At 44.2% G+C, this 20388-nt stretch overlaps 1 protein-coding gene across 1 annotated transcript in view; it reads left to right on the top strand.

Moving 5' to 3' along the window:
- TOGARAM1 (TOG array regulator of axonemal microtubules 1) overlaps positions 1–20388 on the top strand; it is a 40464-nt gene that overhangs the window by 14095 nt on the left and 5981 nt on the right. Inside the window, exons 6-17 of the mRNA XM_038756290.1 lie at positions 3774–4006; positions 5442–5539; positions 6658–6810; positions 8023–8121; positions 9788–9966; positions 11505–11673; positions 11952–12105; positions 13724–13829; positions 14122–14357; positions 15455–15613; positions 17403–17529; positions 19374–19492. Coding sequence (XP_038612218.1) covers positions 3774–4006; positions 5442–5539; positions 6658–6810; positions 8023–8121; positions 9788–9966; positions 11505–11673; positions 11952–12105; positions 13724–13829; positions 14122–14357; positions 15455–15613; positions 17403–17529; positions 19374–19492 — 1832 coding nt within the window. The remainder of the gene's footprint in view (positions 1–3773; positions 4007–5441; positions 5540–6657; positions 6811–8022; positions 8122–9787; positions 9967–11504; positions 11674–11951; positions 12106–13723; positions 13830–14121; positions 14358–15454; positions 15614–17402; positions 17530–19373; positions 19493–20388) is intronic.

Genomic DNA, 20388 nt, shown 5'->3' with positions numbered 1-20388 from the left:
GTGAGTGTTCAAGAAGAGAGTTCCCTAATTCTATAATAGTGCTCTATCCAAGACACCTAATAAAATCATGTGTTATGGAATTATGACCCAATGACTTCAGAAGTAAAGTTCAAAAGAGAAAGGTCCGCTAACCGATGGAAAAATAGGAGGCCCTCACTGATTTACTTGCAGTGTTTTCATGAGTCATGTTACCATGAATTCACTGTAAATAACTGCTGTTTATGTAGAGCCAATTTACAAAGTATCCTTTTTACAAACTAAACACCCAGCTTACATAAAACTCTTGCTCCAGTTTTACCATCCTAGGATTTTTGCCAAAGGAAGAGGGTTTTTTATGTCAGAAACATGCCGCATCCCGCCCCCCCCCCCCTTTATTTTTTTTTTAGGAATTTCTGAATCCCTACAAACTTGACTGCATGTCTTCAGTGACACTTGAAAAATATAACATTGTTTTTATGGTTGACTAGCTAGAGATGATGCAGTGCTTCTACCTGCTGGGTACTAGGAAAAACGGAGTTCATTATGAACGGTTTTCTAGAGCAACTCAGCCAGAGCAGCTCAGGGGAGCAGCCTGCGTTGAATCTTCCCAGCCATCAAACCAACCAGTGATAATGTCAGCAGAGTCTATTCCGGTTGTGAAATGTTTTTAAACTAGAGGTAGATTTTCTTGACTCTTGCAGGCCATGTATATATTTCAAAATGTACTTAGAGATCAATCAGTCGTATGTATTGAGCACTTGCTATGTGCAGAGCACTGTACTAAGCGCTTGGGAGAATACAATGCAACAGAATTAGCGGGCACGTCCCCTGCCTGTAATGTCTAGAGACGAGCTTACGGTCTAAAGTTGGCTCTTCCAGCTTAGGCTTTTTTTTGAGGGTGGCCCGAATGTGAATGTTTAGATAATGGAAGCAGCCCACAGGATTGAGTTTGACATTTCTGAGCCGTGGGTTTTCATGTACCAGTAGTGATAGCACTTAGTGAGTGCCCACTTAGTACAGTGCACTGTACTAGGCACTTGAGAAGTACTAAACAAGCAAGCGACACATTCCCTGTACACAAAGAGCTTACACTGTAAACGAGGAGATAGACATAAAAGGATTTGCAGAGTAATCAGAATTAATAATTGAATAAGTTCAGCATTTATCTCATTTGAGGCCAGCCTTTCTGTGTGGGCTTGCATGGTGCGAGAATGCTGGGACATTCTAAATCAGTAGCATTGGGCTTCTGAGCAGATTTAAAACTCAAATTTTCCTTTCTAAAAGTATCAAAAAGGCAAAAAGTAATCACTCTGGTATTAATAGTCTCAGCCCAAAGCTGTTTTTGATATTCGCTGTATAAGCTGTGAACCTGGAGACAGATGCTTTTATAAAAAAAAGTCTTTCTTCTTAAAAAAGGTGTTACCACTGGAACACACTGCTTCGTCATCCTATTCCTGCTCAGCCAAAGACAGACCTTGGAATTTCTCCTTCTGTTCCCTTTTTTAACCTTACTCCGAGCGTGGCCCCAGACTCAGTTTCCACCCTAGTAGTGGTCCTGCGTCTGGAAAGTTATCTCTGGGTCGCTGTTTCTGAGCTCTCAGATGGACTCAGAGCTGGACGATTAGCTGGAAGTGCCGGGCCACGGGACATCCAGGTAGTCAAGCCCCCGTTTCCCAGCCTCGGCCTTCTAGCAAGCCCGGAGGGGGCAAGTTACCAGCCTGCCCCTCCCCAGCCTCATCTCCAGTTCTGGCTCGGATTTCCGTGCAAGAGGCTGGGCTGAAATCCAGGGTTAGGAGAGATACTTGGCTGGGGAGAAGGAAGGGGCCGGGAGCCAACTTTTCCCTCTCCACATACACGTTCACAGAGCATCAAGGGTGTCCCTGACAAGATAGATGTTCAACAGCAGGAAAAGCGGCCCGGATCGTCATTGTCTGCTGCTTCCCGCGGGTTCCTTGCCGGAAGGTCTGGAAAGCCAGTAGCTATTTCGAGGACGTAAACGGGAAGCAAATTAAATCAACAGTCCTTTTTATTCACCTCAGAGGTTATTTGCAAGGCTGGCACAGATTTAAAGCTTTTAGATTCTGAGTAGTTGATATTTTAGCTTTATTCCTCCTGTGTTTTTTCTAGTGGCCATAACTCTAAATTTTCCCTGAATCAAATGATTTGTAACAGCTGTAGAAGCATCAAGCAAAGAACATCGTGTCAGCACTCCATCTATTCCCTTGACCGCATCTTTAGCTCACATAATTTGTTACTAGATTTTCTTGAACTGTTTTGAGATCCTGAGGTGGACAGAGGAGACCTTTGTTCTTTAAAACCCCAGTTTACCTTGTATAAATGTTTTCCCTGTTCTGGGCCTGCTGGGCATACAGAGTTGTTCGGATTCTATTTATTAAAGGATCCTAAACATTTTTCCCCCAAAACAAATGCATTTCCAGACAAAAGCCTGCTGACTGCAGGAGTTTTACAAGGTCACCTGCAATCGAATAGACTCTATCCATCTGTCTTTGTCAGAGCAGCTAATAGGAGTGCAGGTAAGAAGCCTCCAACTTCTCCACCTGCACAATATCCCAGAAGACTGAATTGATCCTGGTATCAGGACCCAAGGAAGGCTAAATAGGCAGAAAGGAAGGTGAAAGGCTTTCTTTGGCTGAGTGTAGGAGTAGGAAGCAATCTGGAGTAGCCGCGTGGAGGGGAAGCTCAGGTGCTGGAGAGAGAACCTTTAGCTACCAAGAAGGAAGAATTGTGTTTTATGTCACATTGTGTTCCCCCAAACTGTATCAAGTCAAAATGATTTCAGTTGAAACCAATTTTCTCAGAGGAACAGCATTTTAAATGGGAAAGTGGTCCCTGAACTAAAGTGGGATATCTTAGAATATAACCCAACTCTCCCTCTTTGAACTTTCCTCTTTCTCCTCCCCGCTCCATCTTGTGGCTTTTTTGTTGTTGTTGTTGTTTTTGTTTTTTAAAATTATCTCCATTGCTTCCATGATGCCCGGACCCCAAGAAGTAGTGCCGTAAAGGAAAGGTAGTGTTGTAAAGTCAAAACGATTGACCTGTAAAGCTGGAATGTGTTGTAAACTTAGAAACTGTCCTTCAAACATCTTAAGCCAAGCACCGCCGGTACTGATTCTCATTTATCATAAGATATGCACTTGCTAATTGCTAATCCTTGTTTTTACCTAGTGTTCAAACTTTCCTTTAGTTGCAGTCAAATGCTTATTTACCTTTATACTTGTGTGTCTCTACATACACATTTGTATTGGTATATCTATACACAGGTGCATTAATTATCAGTGGCATTTATTGAGCTTTGTGTGCAGAGCGCTGTACACGCATTTACATACACACACTCTCTCAAGCACTTAGTATAGTGCTTCATTTATATTTTGACTTCCTAAAGAGGGGTTGAGCCCCTTAGATTGTTAGCTGTTTTCCATCCATAGATCTGGGTTAGTTAAGTAAACCCTAATAGATTTCTGTGCTGGTTAACGAGATTAATGATCCAAGTCGCCAGATTGTAGTAAGGGTCACCGTACAACCTCTCAGGATACTCTAAACTGAAAGGTACTCTGTAAAATAGGGGTAGAAGGCTCCTAGCCCTGAGTGGCAAAATATGTGGAAAATTTGGGCTGAGGAAAATGAGAGGTGTATAGGTTGGGGTTGGCATCAATCCAGAAAACTCTACCATCACGGCATGTTATTATCTGAAGCTGTTGCCAAACTACCAAATCTCTTTCATAGATCCCGAAAACTTGTCTGTGGTACTAATCTGTACATTTAACCCCGTTTAGATGCAGAGCTCTCTTAGGTCTGTACGGAATAGTGCAGCCAAGAAGAGGGCAAAGCTGAGCGGCAGCTCTTCCGACCTGGAAAGCCCAGATTCTGCAATAAAGCTAGACTTGAATGTGGACTCCCCGTCACGTTCTTCATCTCCAAACATCAGCCCGTATAGTGAAAGTGGGGTTTACAGCCAGGAGTCCATGACTTCGTCTTTGTCCACAACTCCACAGGGGAAGAGAATAATGTGTGTGGTACTGTTTGTCTATTAATAAGTGCACTTTATCTTTTGTTTGTGTGTGTGTGTTTGTGTGTGTGTGTGTGTGTGTGTGTGTGTGTGTGTGTGTGTGTGCGTGCAAGGTATGTTCACACTGGGAAAAAAAACTTTAATACTCTTCTTTTTAGATTTTTATGCATCTCCCTATTTTAAGAGTCATTTGGTGAAAAAAGAAAATCGTACAAGGGCAGAATGGTTTCCCATATTTTTGCATGTAGCTGATGAATTAAAAAAAATCCAAACTGGAGCCTGAAGAAACATTAGAAATGTATCTTATCTGTCATTATTGGCTTTTTGGGGGCCCTGCCCTGTGATGTCTCTCCTCAAACCCTCAATCCCAGCTTGGCCTGGTGGAAAGAGCACAGAACTGGGAGTCGGGGATTGTAATCCCTGCTCTACCACCTGTCTGCTGTGTGACCTGGGGCAAATCACTTAACTTCTCTGTGCCTCGGTTACCTCGTCTGTAAAATGGGGATCAAGATTATGAGCCTCATGAGGACATGGACTGTATCCAACCTGATTGCCTTGTATCTACCTTTTGGTTTTGTTCTCTGTTCTTTGGTTTTGTTCTCTGTCTTTGGTTTTGTTCTCTGTCTCCCCCTTTTTTGGTTTTGTTCTCTGTCTCCCCCTTTTAGACTGTGAGCCCACTGTTGGGTAGGGACTGTCTCTATATGTTGCCAATTTGTACTTCCCAAGCGCTTAGTACAGTGCTCTGCACATAGTAAGCGCTCAATAAATACGATTGATGATGATGATGATGATCTACCCCAGAGCTAAGAACAGTGCTTGGCAAATAGGTGCTTATCAAATACCACAATTATTGTTTATTACTATTATTACCATCATTATTCTTAGCCCAGCATTTGTTTTGATCCCAGAGCATCCAAAACCTGCCCTCCAGTTGCCAGTCGTACTGCCATTGTCCCAATTCCCAGCCTGGACCTTTGGAGCAGCTCCTGCCCCACTAGCCCAGGTCCCAGCCTCTCTCTCTGGCTCTTTTGCTTTGATCCTGTCTAGGCTTTTCCGCATCCTGTATTGGTCCACTATCCATTCTCCCTTCTGTACCCCAACTCCTGCACCTTAGAAATGTATTGTGCACTAAAGCACTCTCCATAATACTTCAGAATTCTAGTGTACAGTAAACTGTCACTACAGTGATCTTGGCCAACTATTCGCACCAAAACCCTCCCAGGTGCTCCCGGGTTTCCCAATGGACTGTTCCTGAATGCCGTAGTCTACCTTTCCCTTTTGTGAGCTCGTTAAAAAAGGAGATCCATAGTTGTGTATGACTTACTCAATCCCTGTCAACTCCAAAGGAAGAGAAATAGGGCTTTGTGAAAAATAAGGCATTTGAGAATTGTGAAGTGTCAACTATGCATCTGCTTGATTTTGTTTTGTGATATAGGTCAGACATCTTTCCATTTGGATCCAAATCTTGTCCCACAAGACTCTCTTCCACAAAGAGCAAAAGCCTTCATGTTGTTGAACAAAATTCCAGTACAGGTATTTTACAACTATTAACTAATAAATATATTTTATTACCCAAGCACATGATCCTGTAGAATTGAAGTAAGGGGCTTTAGAACTTGATATGTATCTCTGACCTTAAACTTTCTCTGGTCAGTTAGAATACACAAAAGGACCAGGAAAGAGTGTTAGTAAATATTAAAGGAGATTCCTCCTGGAAAAAATGAAAAATCTTGCAAGTGGCTATTAGCAAACCCAGCATTCTAACCATAAATTGCCATCTGTAGTTGCCACACAGTAAGCGCTCAATAAATACGATTGATTGATCCGGAGCAGCATCATGGTCTGTTCAGGCAGAGATGGTTTACCATTGGTCTCTAAAGTGTCTACTTTGGCCAGAGTGAAAATAATTCAATTTTAGATCATAACGAATTTTTGTCGCTACATAAATTAGGACGTGGAAGTCTTTGCATTCCTGTGGCAGTTTAAAAGCTGTAGAGTTTTATTTTAATGCCAAACTTGATTTCAGAAGAAATAGTTGCAGTGCCAAGTATTGCAGAAAGGTTTCAGAGTAGTAAAAGGTGGGCCAGGTGTGAGCTGACCACCTCTCTTGCTGGGCGTGGAAAGGCTGAAACCAAACCTCTCTCTGCTCTCTTCTGTATTCTCCACTGGGTCAGAGGGAACCCCAGGTCCAACAGAGATTAGTTGTCCAGACTGAAGCCCCAGGTGCCTCTTCCTGCTGGGCAGCATTTAGAGGCCCTGAAGTGAATTATTCCGGGGTGGAGAGTCAAGTGGAGACACTTATGGGAGAGGAGTGCCCCAGAGATAGAAAAGCAGGCAGTGATGTTCCTTTGTTTAGGCAGCAGTGCGAGGAGGCTCTGCGGCCCCAGTGGGCGATACGCAGCAAACCCGAGGGGAGGAAACCTATCACCCCTCACATAAGTCCTTGAAGGAAGACCCATGGCATCCCTCCGTGGGCTTTCCAGAGCCCATTCTCCTCCTCCATCGGCTGGGACAGCGGCGCTTTCACATAGGTCAGGATTCTAATTCTGTACCGATAGTCTAAAATGATTGAATATATAAGGAGACTAGCTTATAAGGACTCTTTCCCCGTGGTTCTTGAATTTGAGCATTTTCGCTATTTTGTTGCGCAGGAGTTGCACCTTCCCATGTGAGCATAATTGGCCAGCGTATGAACTGTGGGGACGAATATAGTGGGTTTGAAGAAGACAAACTGGGAGAGATTACACCTAGCGTTTCAAAAAGTCAAAGCAAAGATCACCAAAGGCATTATAAGCATACCAAAGGTTAGTGAATTTCCATAGAGGTTTATAGAAGTTATTTGCTCTACCTTATTGAAGCAAGAGAGCCTGGTCATGCAGTATGCGGTAACTGTAGTCCTATAAAGCTAAAAACCTTGGCGATTACAGTGAACCCAAGGCCATAAGAAGCTGGACAGAAAAAGGAAACTCTTTCTGTAGCTTGACCAATCCGAAAGCCGTACATGGCTCATTACAGGGAAATAAATCTGGGGTAGGAATGAGGAAAATAAGGAAAGCAACTTGGATGGCAGCTTGTTTCTCATTAAGGAAATCTAGCAAAATTCCAGGTCAGAGCCCAGTATTTCACAGGTGCCGGAAGTGAGGCCAGGGCTTATGATAGCAGCGGGCAGGTTGGAGATGGAGAGAAAGCCAGTAATTGACCACAGAAATGTGGTCATTTCTGGCGCACTCCTGCTCCTGTAGAAATCGAGGCTGAGACTGGCCACGAGGAACTATAATTTGGAGGCAAAGGGAATTATTTTCACGTATTCTGTTCTTGGGAATTTTCTTTGGGGCTGCCCTTTCTCTTCCAGTTTTAATTTCCAAAGTTTTTTAAAAAAGGAGGTGTAGGAAAAGGTTTTCATTGGTCAATTCTAATTTTCTCTTGGGTTGAGAGTAGGGACGTAGTGGGTAAAGTAGCATTAAAAGTGAAACTGTGCTGGCCTTTATCAAAAAAAAATTAACTTGCATAATGTTTTTTATACTCGTGAAGCTTTGGTTTCTGTAGCCTTTCAAAACTGTCTAGTGTTTATCCTAATGTAATTTCAGCTTGCTTTACAATGTTTGTCTCCTTTTGGTTAGGTACTCTTCAAGCACTTTGAATTCTTTAATTACTGTTAGTGTATTCCAATGAAAAAACTTGGAATTTGTATGGGGTTTTATTTTTCCAAAGTGCTTTTATTCCATCCTCACAAAAATCTCGTGAAATAGAAGGAGGTAGGTGATAGCCCCATTTTACCAATGAGCAAACTGAGATCTGGAGAAATTAAGTGACTTGCTCGAGTTCACAGAGAAAGTCAGTTGAACAGTTGGGCCTAGAACCTGGATCTCCGGCCCCTCAGACCCATGCGTTTTCCATTAGACCATACTGCCCCTCTATTTAAGGTTCTATAAATGACATTGATTATTTGAAAGGATTCACTGTAGAAGACTGGAAAAAGCACTTGAAAACTGTCATTTTAAACCCCTTTTTTGTAGGATTTGCTGGCTCTTCAACAAATTTACAGCAAATTTCCAACTGTGACCTCCCGTCGGCAAACACCCTGTCAGAAGATTCAGTAGTAATTGTTGGAAAAGGTACTGTTTCAAATTATGTGGGGTTTTGCTTGGTATGTTTTCCTCTTCCATATGCATGTAAAGCCCGTAGAGAAGAAGGAACACTTTGTTTACTTAAGGTTTCCAAAGTTGGTTCACCAATTTAGCAGAAGTTGATTCACTAATAGCGGTGACTTTCACCCGACCGTGTCGGGACGGAGCCGGTGGACTCATTCGTTCATTCAGTCGTATTATTGAGTGCTTACTTTGTGCAAAGCACTGTACTCAGCGCTCGGGCGAGTACAAGACAACAATAGACAGGCACATTCCCTGCCCACAACGAGCTTACAGTCTAGAGGATGTTACCCTTCCCCTCCCTAGCCTGTCTCGCTGTGCGAACTGCTGTCGTACCTTCTCCCTCCCCCGTGCTAAGCACTGAGCAGACTCTGTCAGCTGGTGGGCAGTGCCCAGTGGGCAAGGCGGCTGCAGCTGCTACAGCCAGACAGGATGAAAAGGCAAATAGAAACATCCGCAACAGTTCTCTCAGGCCCGTTGGGATGGCTTTGCTTGAGGCAAGGGAATAATAATAATAATGATGATGATATTTGTTAAGCGCTTACGATGTGCTAAGTGCTGGGGGGATACAAGGTGATCAACTTGTACTTGCCAACTTGTTGCCAACTTGTACTTCCCACGCACTTAGTACAGTGCTCTGCACACCGTAAGCGCTCAATAAATACGATTGATTGATTGATCAGGTCGTCCCACGTGGGGCTCACGGTCTTCATCCCCATTTTACAGATGAGGGAACGGAGGCACAGAGAAGTGAAGTGACTTGTCCAAAGTCACACAGCTGACAGTTGGCGGAGCCGGGATTTGAACTCGTGACCTCTGACTCCAAAGCCCGGGCTCTTTCCACTGGGCCACGCTGCTTCTTTGTCCGTCTTTGTCCCCGAGGCCTCCGGCGACCGTTCCGTCAGTTTGCGTAGGGCGTTTGTTTTTGTTTTAACGGTGTTCGTTAAGCACTCACTCTGTGCCAAGCGCTGTACTAAGTGCTGGTGTACCTATAAGATCATCAGGACATACACAGTCCCTGTCTCATGGGGGGCCCACAATCTAAGCAGGAGAAAGAGAGAGAGCAAGTGACTCGTTCTGTGGCCGATAGGCACAGTGGTAGTGAGGGAGGCAGGGGAAGCCGACACCAGTGCGACGGAGGCATTACTGGGATCCTGTTGGGTAGGGACTGTCTCTATATGTTGCCAATTTGTACTTCCCAAGCGCTTAGTACAGTGCTGTGCACATAGTAAGCGCTCAATAAATACGATTGATGATGATGATGATGTGAGAGTTGGGACTGAAATAGCGGGCATCTGCTGCCACTCCCAACCCTCCCAAGTCAGCCAGACAACCGGTGTTGTATTGAATCTCTTTCTGGATCTCCAAGGGGTGGGTGGGCGTGCTTCTGCAAGTAGAGGTTTCTTTTTTGAGATTTTTGAGGCGGTTGTAATTACTCTGTCTTTTTCCACCACGGCCCAGGTACAGATCGATACAGGTTTACTAGCCTAGTCTGGAATTTGATACCCGTTTCTATGTACCGTGGAGAGAAAGGAAGAATCAAGACCAATTAGATTATACAAAGAAAATGTTGACTCACTTTAACAGATTGCGAGGACGAAACATCGAAGTTGTAATGCTTTAACTGTTTCAGGTGTTTTTGGAAGCCCAAATGCAGTTGCATTAACGAGCATCCGGTCAGGAATAACTTCCTCAGAAAATGGGGATGCCTACTCTCTCGGTCAGAGTAGTGAACCACCATCAGGAATCTACGGAAGAGCTGTTCAGCAGAACGGGCAATCTTACCTTGATGTTTTTGAGAATGAAAAAGAGGTAAAATCTTGCCGGTTTTGTTGGAATCTGAATTTTTGTTTTGTTTCCTGAAACCCGCTTAATATTGATTAGAATACAAACCTCATTATGTCATGGAGAGTTTAAGAAATTGGAAATGGTTGGCTTTTGCCATTAGTGAGACATGTTGCCCAGGTTGGTAAAGCTGTAGTTGGTTCATATCATCTTTGCCATTTAGCCTTCGGTCACTTCCCAGCTTTTGTGGAGGAGTGCACTTTAATAGCTTGCTTTTCCCGTCTCCATACCCTGAAATCACGTCCCCGTATTATGTAGCGCATGCTGAATTCGGAACACAAGCCGTTAAAACTTCTAGGATTCCATGAGGTAGGTGAATACTAAGAGCATCCCCACTGTATAAATGAGGAAAGTGAAATTAGAGGTGCAGGATGTTTTTGGGAGAAAATAACCTCCAAAGACACTGCTTTTGTTCCCATTTGCCCCCAAAATAACTCATGGCTACAGTGAGATAGAAAAGTGCCTACAAAACAGGTTAAGGAGGCTCACTCAAAGCAGTGTGGCCTGGATGAAAGAGCATGGGACGGGAGTCAGAGGACCTGGGTTCTAATGCCTACTCTGCCAACTGCTTGCTGTGTGACCTTGGGTAAGTCACTTAACTTTTCAGTGCCTCAGTTTCCTCAACTGTAAAATGGGGTTTAAGTTCCTGTTCTCCCTCCTACTTATCCTGTGAACACCGTGTGGGACAGGGACTGTCCAACCTAATTAACATATACCTATCCCAGTGCCTTAGAACAGTGTTCAACACACACTAAGTGCCTAACAAAAGCCATTTAAAAAAAAAAATCAGTGGTGGTAATAATAATAATAATAATGATGGCATTTATTAAGTGCTTACCATGTGCAAAGCACTGTTCTAAGCCCTGGGGAGGTTACAAGGTGATCAGGTTGTCCCACGGAGGGCTCCCAGTCTTAATCCCCATTTTACAGATGAGGTAACCGAAGCACAGAGAAGTTAAGGGACTTACCCAAAGTGACACAGCTGACAATTGGCGGAGCCGGGATTTGAACCCATGACCTCTGACTCCAAAGCCCGTGCTCTTTTTCACTGAGCCACGCTGTTTCTCTAGGACCACGTGCTTTGATAATGCAGCTGTCAATCAGTGGTATTTATTGAGTGCTTACTTGTGTGTAGAGCACTGTACTAAGTATTTGGGAGTGTGCGACACAGCAGAGATCGTGGATATGTTCCCTGCCCAAAGTAAGCTAATGCTCTAGACTACGTGTCAAAATCAGCCATATTTTCCCAATCCTTCAGGTAGCTCCGTAAACAATAGGTTTTTCTCACTAAATACTTTTTAGTTCTGCTGCCAAAGTACAGTATCAACTGATAATCGTTTTAGTGCACACCTGCTTCCTGAAATTTGGAAACATATACTAATCAGAGGCAGCAATGCAATTTTTAGCGGGTTCGCCTCTTTGAATTGATAGTAAATATCGTTTAAATTATCTTCATTATTAGGTTATTCCTTATTTACCTCGAAATCTTTTAACATTTTATGCAGATGAAGATTTCGCTTTCAAAATCTGCGTATGACAAAATGAGGCAGAAAAAGAAAGAAGAAAAAGAAATGAATCCTAAGGAACTGAATGAAGTCAAAGATTATGAAAAGAAAAAGCAGAGCCCGTGGGAACGTCTTAAATGCACTGTAACTGAGAAAACCACAATGGAAAGTTAGTATTCATTTTCTCAACTTAATGGCCATAGGAAATTGTTAGCTAGATTTAAGACAACTTCAGGATTCTGATCTTAAGGCGGTTAATGTGCCCCATAAGTTACATTGCTGAAATCGTATCACACGTTACAGAAGTCCCTCTAGTTAAAGGAAGTATTGTTTTGAGTTTTGGCAATGGTTTGCTTTTCTTAATTCCTTATAGACCCCTATCATCTGAGTAAAAAGAATGCTTAATGTAGTTTTCATTAAAGGGTTTAAGATGTACTCTCCTCATAGGTGAAGCTCCTACTGTGACCAGACCCCAGTATAAGGAAAGGATACCATCTGTCACACACAGCCCAGAAATAATGGATCCAGCAGAACTCCGACCTTTTTCCAAGCCCGAGTTGGCCCTGGCAGAGGCCCTGAGACTTTTAGCTGATGATGATTGGTATGTTCACGATAGTACCTTCCAATTCCTTTATTCATCCTTTGGCTAGAGGTTGGTGTGTGTGACTTGTCCTTCATTCTCAGTGGAGCCCGGTCTGGGAGAAGGACAGGCTAGGATGTGGAAATACCTTCAGGTCCAGAGACCAAATGTCGATAGTGTTGGGGATGCGATCTAGTGGCACTTGATTCCCTCAAGAGCCATAGAGGCTTTGCCCAGTCCCTCAGGACTGCCCCAGGGTGTGGTTAACGCTGCCAGTATGGGACATCTGCAGGGAAAGAACTTCCACGTACCTGAACTTCTCATAGGACATTACATTGTTTCTAGCACCTTTTCCATTTGGCCCCCTGCTATTGCACAGAAATCAACTTTTATTTATTTTTTTGGGGGGGTAATAAAGTAGGAGCATGACAATTTAGTGTGTGTAGCTGTTCGAGCCTATCGCTCAATTCCTCCGGTAATGTGAAGCCCCAGATTCATAAGCTAGAATCCAGCAATGATTTGTAGGCCAATTACAGTACTCGGCTTGATGCAATTTGGAAGGATTGAATTTAACATACCCTTCACAGTACAGGGTAAATGAGCTGAGTTTCTCCTGCCTATTCATGCGCCGGGCCTCCCGTTTTGCCTAACTTCTCCAGTAGAGTATATTAAAATGTGATTTGGAATTGGGGGGAAATTGTCGTCGCTAGGCATATAGCCCCAGGTTAATCTTTCATTTTGAGGCCCTATCCTTAGTGCATCCACTCTAAGCGTATCTTGATAGTAGGATAGGAATATAGTGTCTAAAACTGAGATACATAATTCAGCATTTACAGATAGGAGGAAAAAGGGGATAGTAAAGAAAAAAGGATGTAAAGAAGATGAAAAATTGAATAAAATGTAAGTGAGGGGTTCATATTTTTAAAGAGGCTAACGTGTTGCGAATCATTTAAATTTTTCAAAGAAAATGTATTTTCCACAGGTTGGGGATCTTTTGGAGTAAATTTGTAATCCTAACTATTGTTCTGAGGCATCTCGCAGTACCCCAAATGTGACAGCATTGCTTGAATGTTTTATAAAGCGAAAATAAAGGTCATCAACAGTGGCCCGAGAATTGAAGTCAAATACTTAACATCTTCCTGCTCCCTTTACCCAGAGTATCAGGGACTCTTTTTAATTTTTTTCTGGCAACATCACCCGCCCATACATCAGAGTGTCCCACGGTGTCAGATTTTTGAAGCCATTGAAATCTTAAACATCTTTTCTCTCTCTCTACTGCTTTTTGCCATTGTTGGGGCATCTGATGGTGGCCAAGCACTTGGCTTTAGCGGCAGGTGTTACGTGGTCACTCAGCCCCATGCCTTCAGTCACATTTGGGAAAGAATAAACTCCAGGTCTTGGGCTGGGCTATTGACACTCCAACTGAGCAGAAGGGAGGCTGCTGGAAGCCTGGAGAATTCCTCTAATGCGAAATAATTCCCGTTCTCGGGCCTCTTTGGATCTTCAGTCTGAAGTAGCAGGAAGCACCGTCAACAATTCCAATCTCCATTGGCTAGACATGCCCATACGCAATTTTGAAATATAACCCACCTAAAGCTCTGTAGCTGTGTTATGTTTTCATTTATTTACTCTTTCTCAGGGAGAAGAAAATTGAGGGACTGAACTCTATTAGATGCCTATCTGCTTTCCATTCTAATGTTTTGACTGCCAAACTGCACGAAACAAGCATTGCTGTAATTCAAGAGGTAAACCATAATCCCGGGTTGAGAAACTAGCGATATATGAACATTGGTGCGTTTTGGATAGTAAGTGGGTTTACCTCTCTTCAAGCATCCGTACGCACATTCAAGAAAGCCGGACTCTAGCGATTATTTTGATTTCATGAAAGCTGAGCGTTTTGGGATCTGTTGGAGGGACATTTTGGTATATTGGGATTTATATTCAAATTAAGTGGTAGAGTTGCATTTTAAGTTTTGCTCACTGTTTAAAATACTCAATTCTTTCATGTGTTTGCGGGTTACGTTTTTTAATCCGTAGGTGAAGAACTTGCGCTCTGGAGTTTCTCGGGCTGCCGTGGTCTGTTTAGGTGATCTCTTTACTTACTTAAAAAGGGGCATGGATCAAGAGTTAGACGCTACCGTAAAGGTCCTGCTGCACAAGGCCGGGGAATCCAACACGTTCATAAGAGAAGATGTAGATAAAGCGTTGAAGGCTATGGTCAATAATGTCACTCCAGCACGAGCAGTTGCCTCTCTCATCAATGGAGGGCAAAGGTAACTTTGTAAGAATCTCAAAAAACGGGGGAAAAATAGCAGTAAAATGGAATTTCCTGTGTCCTTAAGCATGGGTGGGGGGAGAAGCAGATTTCAGGAAGAAACACAAATTCATTTGGATTATGAGCTTTTTTGTCAACTTCCTTATATAACAAACACCACAGTTGTTGTTATTTCTCCTCCAGCCTGCAAGGGTTAGAGTGGAGGACTTTGGTGAGTTTGCTGGTTTTGAGCAGAGCTTAACCTTTGCCAGGGTTACACATGGGCAATCCCCCTGGTAACTACGGGCAGAATCCCGCAACCCGTGTTAGGCAAACATGTCTCCCGCCTTCTTCCATCTTCAAGCCCTCTTTCCCCCCCTCCCTCCCTCCTGAGGCAATGGAAGTCAATGCTCTGGCACATCCTCTGGGACAAATTAAGTCGTTCGTTCATTCATTTGATTGTTTTTACTGAGTGCTTTCTGTGTGCAGAGCACTATATTAAGCACTCGGGAAAGTAAACACAACAGTAAGCAGTGACATTCCCTGCCCACAATGAGCTTATAGTCCAGAGGGGAGAGACAGGCATCAATACAAATAAATAAAATGACAGGTATGTACATAACTACTGTGGGGCTAGGAGGCAGGGAAGAGCCAAGAGAGCAAGTCAGGGAGATGCAGAAGCGAGTGGGAGATGGATGTTTGGGTTGGCTAATCACCTATCATTTTGTGATTTTTGAGTGCTGGCCTTGTAGGTCCTTGACCGGTTCTCCTGCATGTCACTCCATCAGTTGATCAGTCAATGGCATTTATTGAGTGCAGAGCACTGTACGGAGCACTTGGCAGCCTCCAACACAACGGAGTTAGTAGACACGATCCCTGCCTGCGAGGAGTTTACAATCTACAGGGGGAGACAAGTTGCTAAAATATATTTCAGACTGGGGAAATGACAGAGTATTAGGGATAGGTACATAACAGTCCAAAATAAAAATGTCAGGGGGAGTCGATTTAGGCAGAAAGCATTGACACGTTTTTCCACTGCCCGATCTGGGCAGTTAGGCAGTGTAAGAGGTCTTAATCTCATGCATTTTGTTTGACTCTACCGTTTACCGCTTCTAGTCATTTACACATAGCAGTAAGAAGATGTACAGCCCAGCACTTATCCGACGTGGTGGAACAAATGGAATCGGCACGCATTTTGTCTGGAACTAAGGATATGGCCGACCGATTATTGCCCACTGCAGCCAAGTTTGCACAGGACAGCTCACAAGAAACCAGGTGCTAATAATCAGCTTGCTTCTCCAGACCCAGTATCTCACTCACCCTTGGTAGCCCCAGACGGAAAACAGCCGGTCTCCGCTCCCTCCTTTACTAACCCTTTGTAAAGCAGGCACGCACCTGTGGCCACCTGCTTCCCCTCATCCTCGGGTAGCTCACCTTGATTAAGGAGACATTGCAAGGGAGTGCAGGGTAGTGGTAGCTGCAGGCATTTCGGCTAGCCCTAGGGTGGGAACCCACTGACCACCGTCTGGCCCTAAACAGGGTTTTATATCTTCCCAGATTCCACCGTACAGTCCGTAGCATTTATTAGCCGCCCACCAGGAGCAAAGCTCTGTACTTGAGAAAGCACAACAAAAACCAAACATGTGTATCCTTCCCACAGGGAATTTTCAACCTAATGGGGGAGATGGACAGGAACAGGAGGAAGAGCGAGGATCATATAGGGGTAGAGCAAAAATGCCAGAGTGACATTTTAGAGAAATTCAGAATAAATAATTGAAGGTCAATTTAATAAGAGGGACTATTGGGTGGATATGCCGTAGCATGTTAGCAGTCAATACGGGGAGGTTTCCCGAAGGATATGGTCTCTGAGGAGGGCTGAGGCGTGGCCAGTTGGGTCATCAGGGAGAGGGAGGCAAGGAGTTGGAGGCTGGTGAGTAGAGAGAAGGGTACAGTTAGAAGGTGACCTTGGGAGGAGAGAAGAGTGGGAGTTGGGAAGTAGCAGAGTAAAGAAAGCCAATATGCAAGAAGGAGGAAGCCGGTGGCAAAAGCTTTAAAACCAACGAGATGAAGTTTTTGCTTAATGTAAAGTTAGCTGGTTAGCTACTAGCGGATTTTGAGGGCCAGGAGGTATGAGTCGACTGATGTTTCTGGAAGATGATCCAAGCAGCATTGTGGAGGATGGACTGGAGGAGCCAGAGCCTGAAGTCTAGGTGACCAGTGAGAAGACCAGTATGGTGTCCTCACTGTAGGGTAGCGAGGGGCTCTAACCAGGATCAGAGCTGTTTGGGCGGGGAGGAAGGGACTGGTTCAGGAAAGAATTGGCGGGATATAATAGGAGTCGATTGAATGTGTCATTGAAAGACAGTGATAACTGGAGGAGGACAGTTAGAGTGGGCCTTCTGAGATAGGGAGGATGGTGGTCCTATAGACTCAGTTGGGGAAACTTAGACGGCAGGGAGGGTGTAGGAGGGAAGGTGAGCAATGTGGACATGTTAAGTGAAAGGTGCCAACAGGACATCTAAATGGAGCTGTCCTGGAGGCCAGAAGAAAATGTGCGCTTGAATAGCAGGAGAGAGTTCCACAATAGAGGGGTGGTAACTGAACCCATGCAGGCCGGCATGCTTTCCAAGATAGTCGAGTGGCTACTGAACAGAGCAGGAAACTTAGAACAGAGCCTCACAGGCCTCCCACAGGGTAGGGATTGCGAGGAGGAAGGGGAGCAGTTGGAAAGGAAGGCTAAAGGCGGTTGAGTTTCCCCTCTGCCCCTTGTTGAGGTTTCTGTCCATCAACCTAAAACCATCTACTCTTCCTATTTAGGGGAGAGAATCGGGGTCACTATTGTTAGGACGGTGCATCTAGAACCGATGTTGACACTGTCTACAACTCTGAAATTACCCAATGGTGAAGCAGAGTCTTTCTGACTCATTTAGATTGGTGTGATTGATTTTTCTAAAGGCTAACATCTAAACTTTATGCGAAAATAGTCCATAAAAAGTAATTGTATTTAAGCCGACTGTTTGACATTGAAAGCCTAAATCATTCCGTTACTCTTCTGATGTTGTAGGTACTATGGTAGAAAAATGCTTTTCTTCCTGATGTCTCATTCTAATTTTGACAAAATGCTTGAAAAGCATGTCCCGTCCAAAGATTTGCCTTATATTAAGGACTCTGTTAAAAACTTACGTCAGAAGGTACGTGGACATTTTTGAATATACCAGTTAACTGAAGTTAGGGAGGAACTGGAAAAAAAACTTGGGGTTTTGAAAATATATCCGCCTGTGTGTGGTTAGGGCTTGAAATAATTACGGTCTTGATTGTCTTGTTAGGCAGTTAAGGGGTGTTTGAGGCATGGCTACATCTTTTCTGTTTCTCGGGATATCTTTTTATTGAGCGGCTCCCGGGCGTTGAACCAATAGTTTTGGGAGGATTTCTAACTTAGTATAACCACATGTCTGCTGTGTGACCTTGGGCAAATCATCCAACTTCTCTGTGCCTCAGTTACCTCATCTGTAAAATGGGGATCAAGATTGGGAGTCCCATGAGGGAAACGGACGGTGTTCAACCCGATTACCTTGTATCTACCCCAGAGCTTAGAACAGTGCTTGGCACATAGTAAGCGCTTAACAAATACCACAATTATTAGTACTATTATTACAACAATGAAAGGAGAAGCAGTAGGGCCTAGTGCCCCCCAAAAATGGGACTGGGGGGTCAGGAGACCTTGTACTACACGCTTAGTAAATACCAACAGCGTTATTACTTTAGGAACTGCTCTTCGTTCACAAGAATCCACATCAGAATGCATTCTTCTGTCAGTTCATCAGTGGTATTTATTGCACGTCCTTTGGGCAGAGCACTATGCTAAACTCTTGGGAGAGTCCATTGCAGTTAGGCACAATCCCCACTCCCTGGAAACTTACAGCCTAACGGGGGAGACTGACATTAAAATTTCCGATAAGGGAAGCAGCTGGGTATATGGATGGGTGTGTAAGTAGTGTTGGGGTGGGGAAGGGACTAAGTACATGGTAGATGCAGTCTGGTCTTATGCCGTCGAGTCGTCTCTGACCCATAGCGACACCGTGGCCACATCTCTCCCAGAACGCCCCACCTCCATCTGCAATCGTTCTGGTAGTGTATCCATAGAGTTTTCTTGGTCAAAATATGGAAGTGGTTTATGCAGTCAGCTTGAGTCTCCACCCTCGACCCCCTCCCGTGCCGCTGCTGCCCGGCACGGGCGAGTTTTGACTTGTAGCAGATTGCCTTCCACTCGCTAGCCACTGCCCAAGCCAGGAATAGGTAGGCATCTGCTTGACTCTCCCTCCCGTAGTCAAGACCGGTAGGGTACTGACCGACTAGAAACTCTCCAGGTGCGATCCGGAGAGGGAGGGAGAAGCAGTAGGGAAGGAAAATCGGGTGCCCGGGTGAGATCTTAGTCTGGGAAGGCTTCCTGGAGGAGATGCGATTTCAGGGAGGCTTTGAAGGTGGGGGAGAGCTCCGGTGTTTCGGATGAGAGCTGCGCCTTTAGTGATACGCTTCCTTGAGCTGCCCCAAGAGTATTTGTCCAAAGTCAATACCCTTTAAAAGTTTTAATAGAACTTGGAAAATCAAAAGTAATAAGCTAAAACAAGTACGTCTGTCTCCCCCTCTAGACTGTCAGCTCACTGTGGGCAGGGACTGTGTTATATTGTAATAATAATACGAGTAATTATGGTATTTAAGTGCTTGCTATGTGCCAAGCACTCTTCTAAGCACTGTACTCTCTCCCAAGCGCTCTCCCAAGATTTCTGGGAGAAATCTTGTGCACAGGCATTATTCTCTCCCAAGCACTTAGTACAGTGCTCTGCACACAGTAAGCGCTCAATACGTTCGATTGACTGATTGATCTGTTATTCCCATTTACTTGGAAGATTTACAGATTTGTAACTACGACCGGTTCTGAGGCCACCCCTGGACCCGCCCGACTGCTTCCTCTGCTTCCTATGCTTGTTGCCACCAACACACTTCCTGACTTGCCCGTATTTTTCTTTACCTCCAGGGCTTAGGGGAGATGCCCCTCGAGACCCCGTCCGCCAAAGGGCGACGCTCTAATACCGGCAGTGTTGGAAGAACAAGGTCGTCGTCCATTTCTAGGGAAGCACACACGTTAACCGAAAGGTACGATTGTTCGCTAGATGGTCTAGCTCGAGTAATTACCCCCTTGAGGGGAAGACTTGCCTCCAAACGGCTTCTTGACCCGCCCCCAGGAGTATTTGTTCGAATTAAATACCATTTAAAAGTTTTGGTGAAACTCCGAGTGTCTAAGGTAATTATATTTAATTAGGTAATTATATATTCAAAGCAAACTTGCCGTTACCACGCGATGGTCAATTCCCTGGGTGTTTCAGATACGCTTCTAATCGTTATTGGAGTGTTTGTTGGATATTGTGAGTGTTCACTGGGTCCTGCCTTTTACAAATTATTTATTTGAAATAAGCTCCATTCAATGCAGAGAGTTTTGGATTTGATGTTTATATTAGGTGGGGGATTATCTTTATTATAAGTATCAAATGAAAAGGTGATACTGTTTTAAAACTATTCAGGAACGTATTTCTGAGTGATTTTTAGAGGATAACGGAACTGCTGACTCTGTCAAATGATGATAGGACTAGAGCATATATGTTCAGTACTACTTTTGAATAGACCTTGTTTTTAAAGGAAGTTTCAAAATTCATAGGAATTTTTCTTTTGTTATAGCGCCTTGAATTTGTTGAATAGAGGAGGCCGGAAGAAGCGATGGGGAGCCCAGTATATATTGTGGAATTTGTTAAGCACCTACTGTGGGTGCCAAGCACTGAACTAAACGCTGAGGTGGTTACAAAATAATCAGGTCCCACATGGGCCTCACAATCTAAGTTGGAGGGAGAACCGCCACTGTTGGGTAGGGACCGTCTCTATGTGTTGCCAACTTGTACTTCCCAAGCGCTTAGTACAGTGCTCTGCACACAGTAAGCGCTCAATAAATATGATTGGGAAAAAAAACAACAACCAGAAAAAGCACCAGCCTGGAAGTC

This window comes from Tachyglossus aculeatus, chromosome 14 (genome assembly GCF_015852505.1).
Source record: "Tachyglossus aculeatus isolate mTacAcu1 chromosome 14, mTacAcu1.pri, whole genome shotgun sequence".
NCBI classification, from domain to species: domain Eukaryota; kingdom Metazoa; phylum Chordata; class Mammalia; order Monotremata; family Tachyglossidae; genus Tachyglossus; species Tachyglossus aculeatus.
Note: the sequence above shows the minus strand (reverse complement) of the source record. Positions and strands in the feature narration are given on the sequence as shown.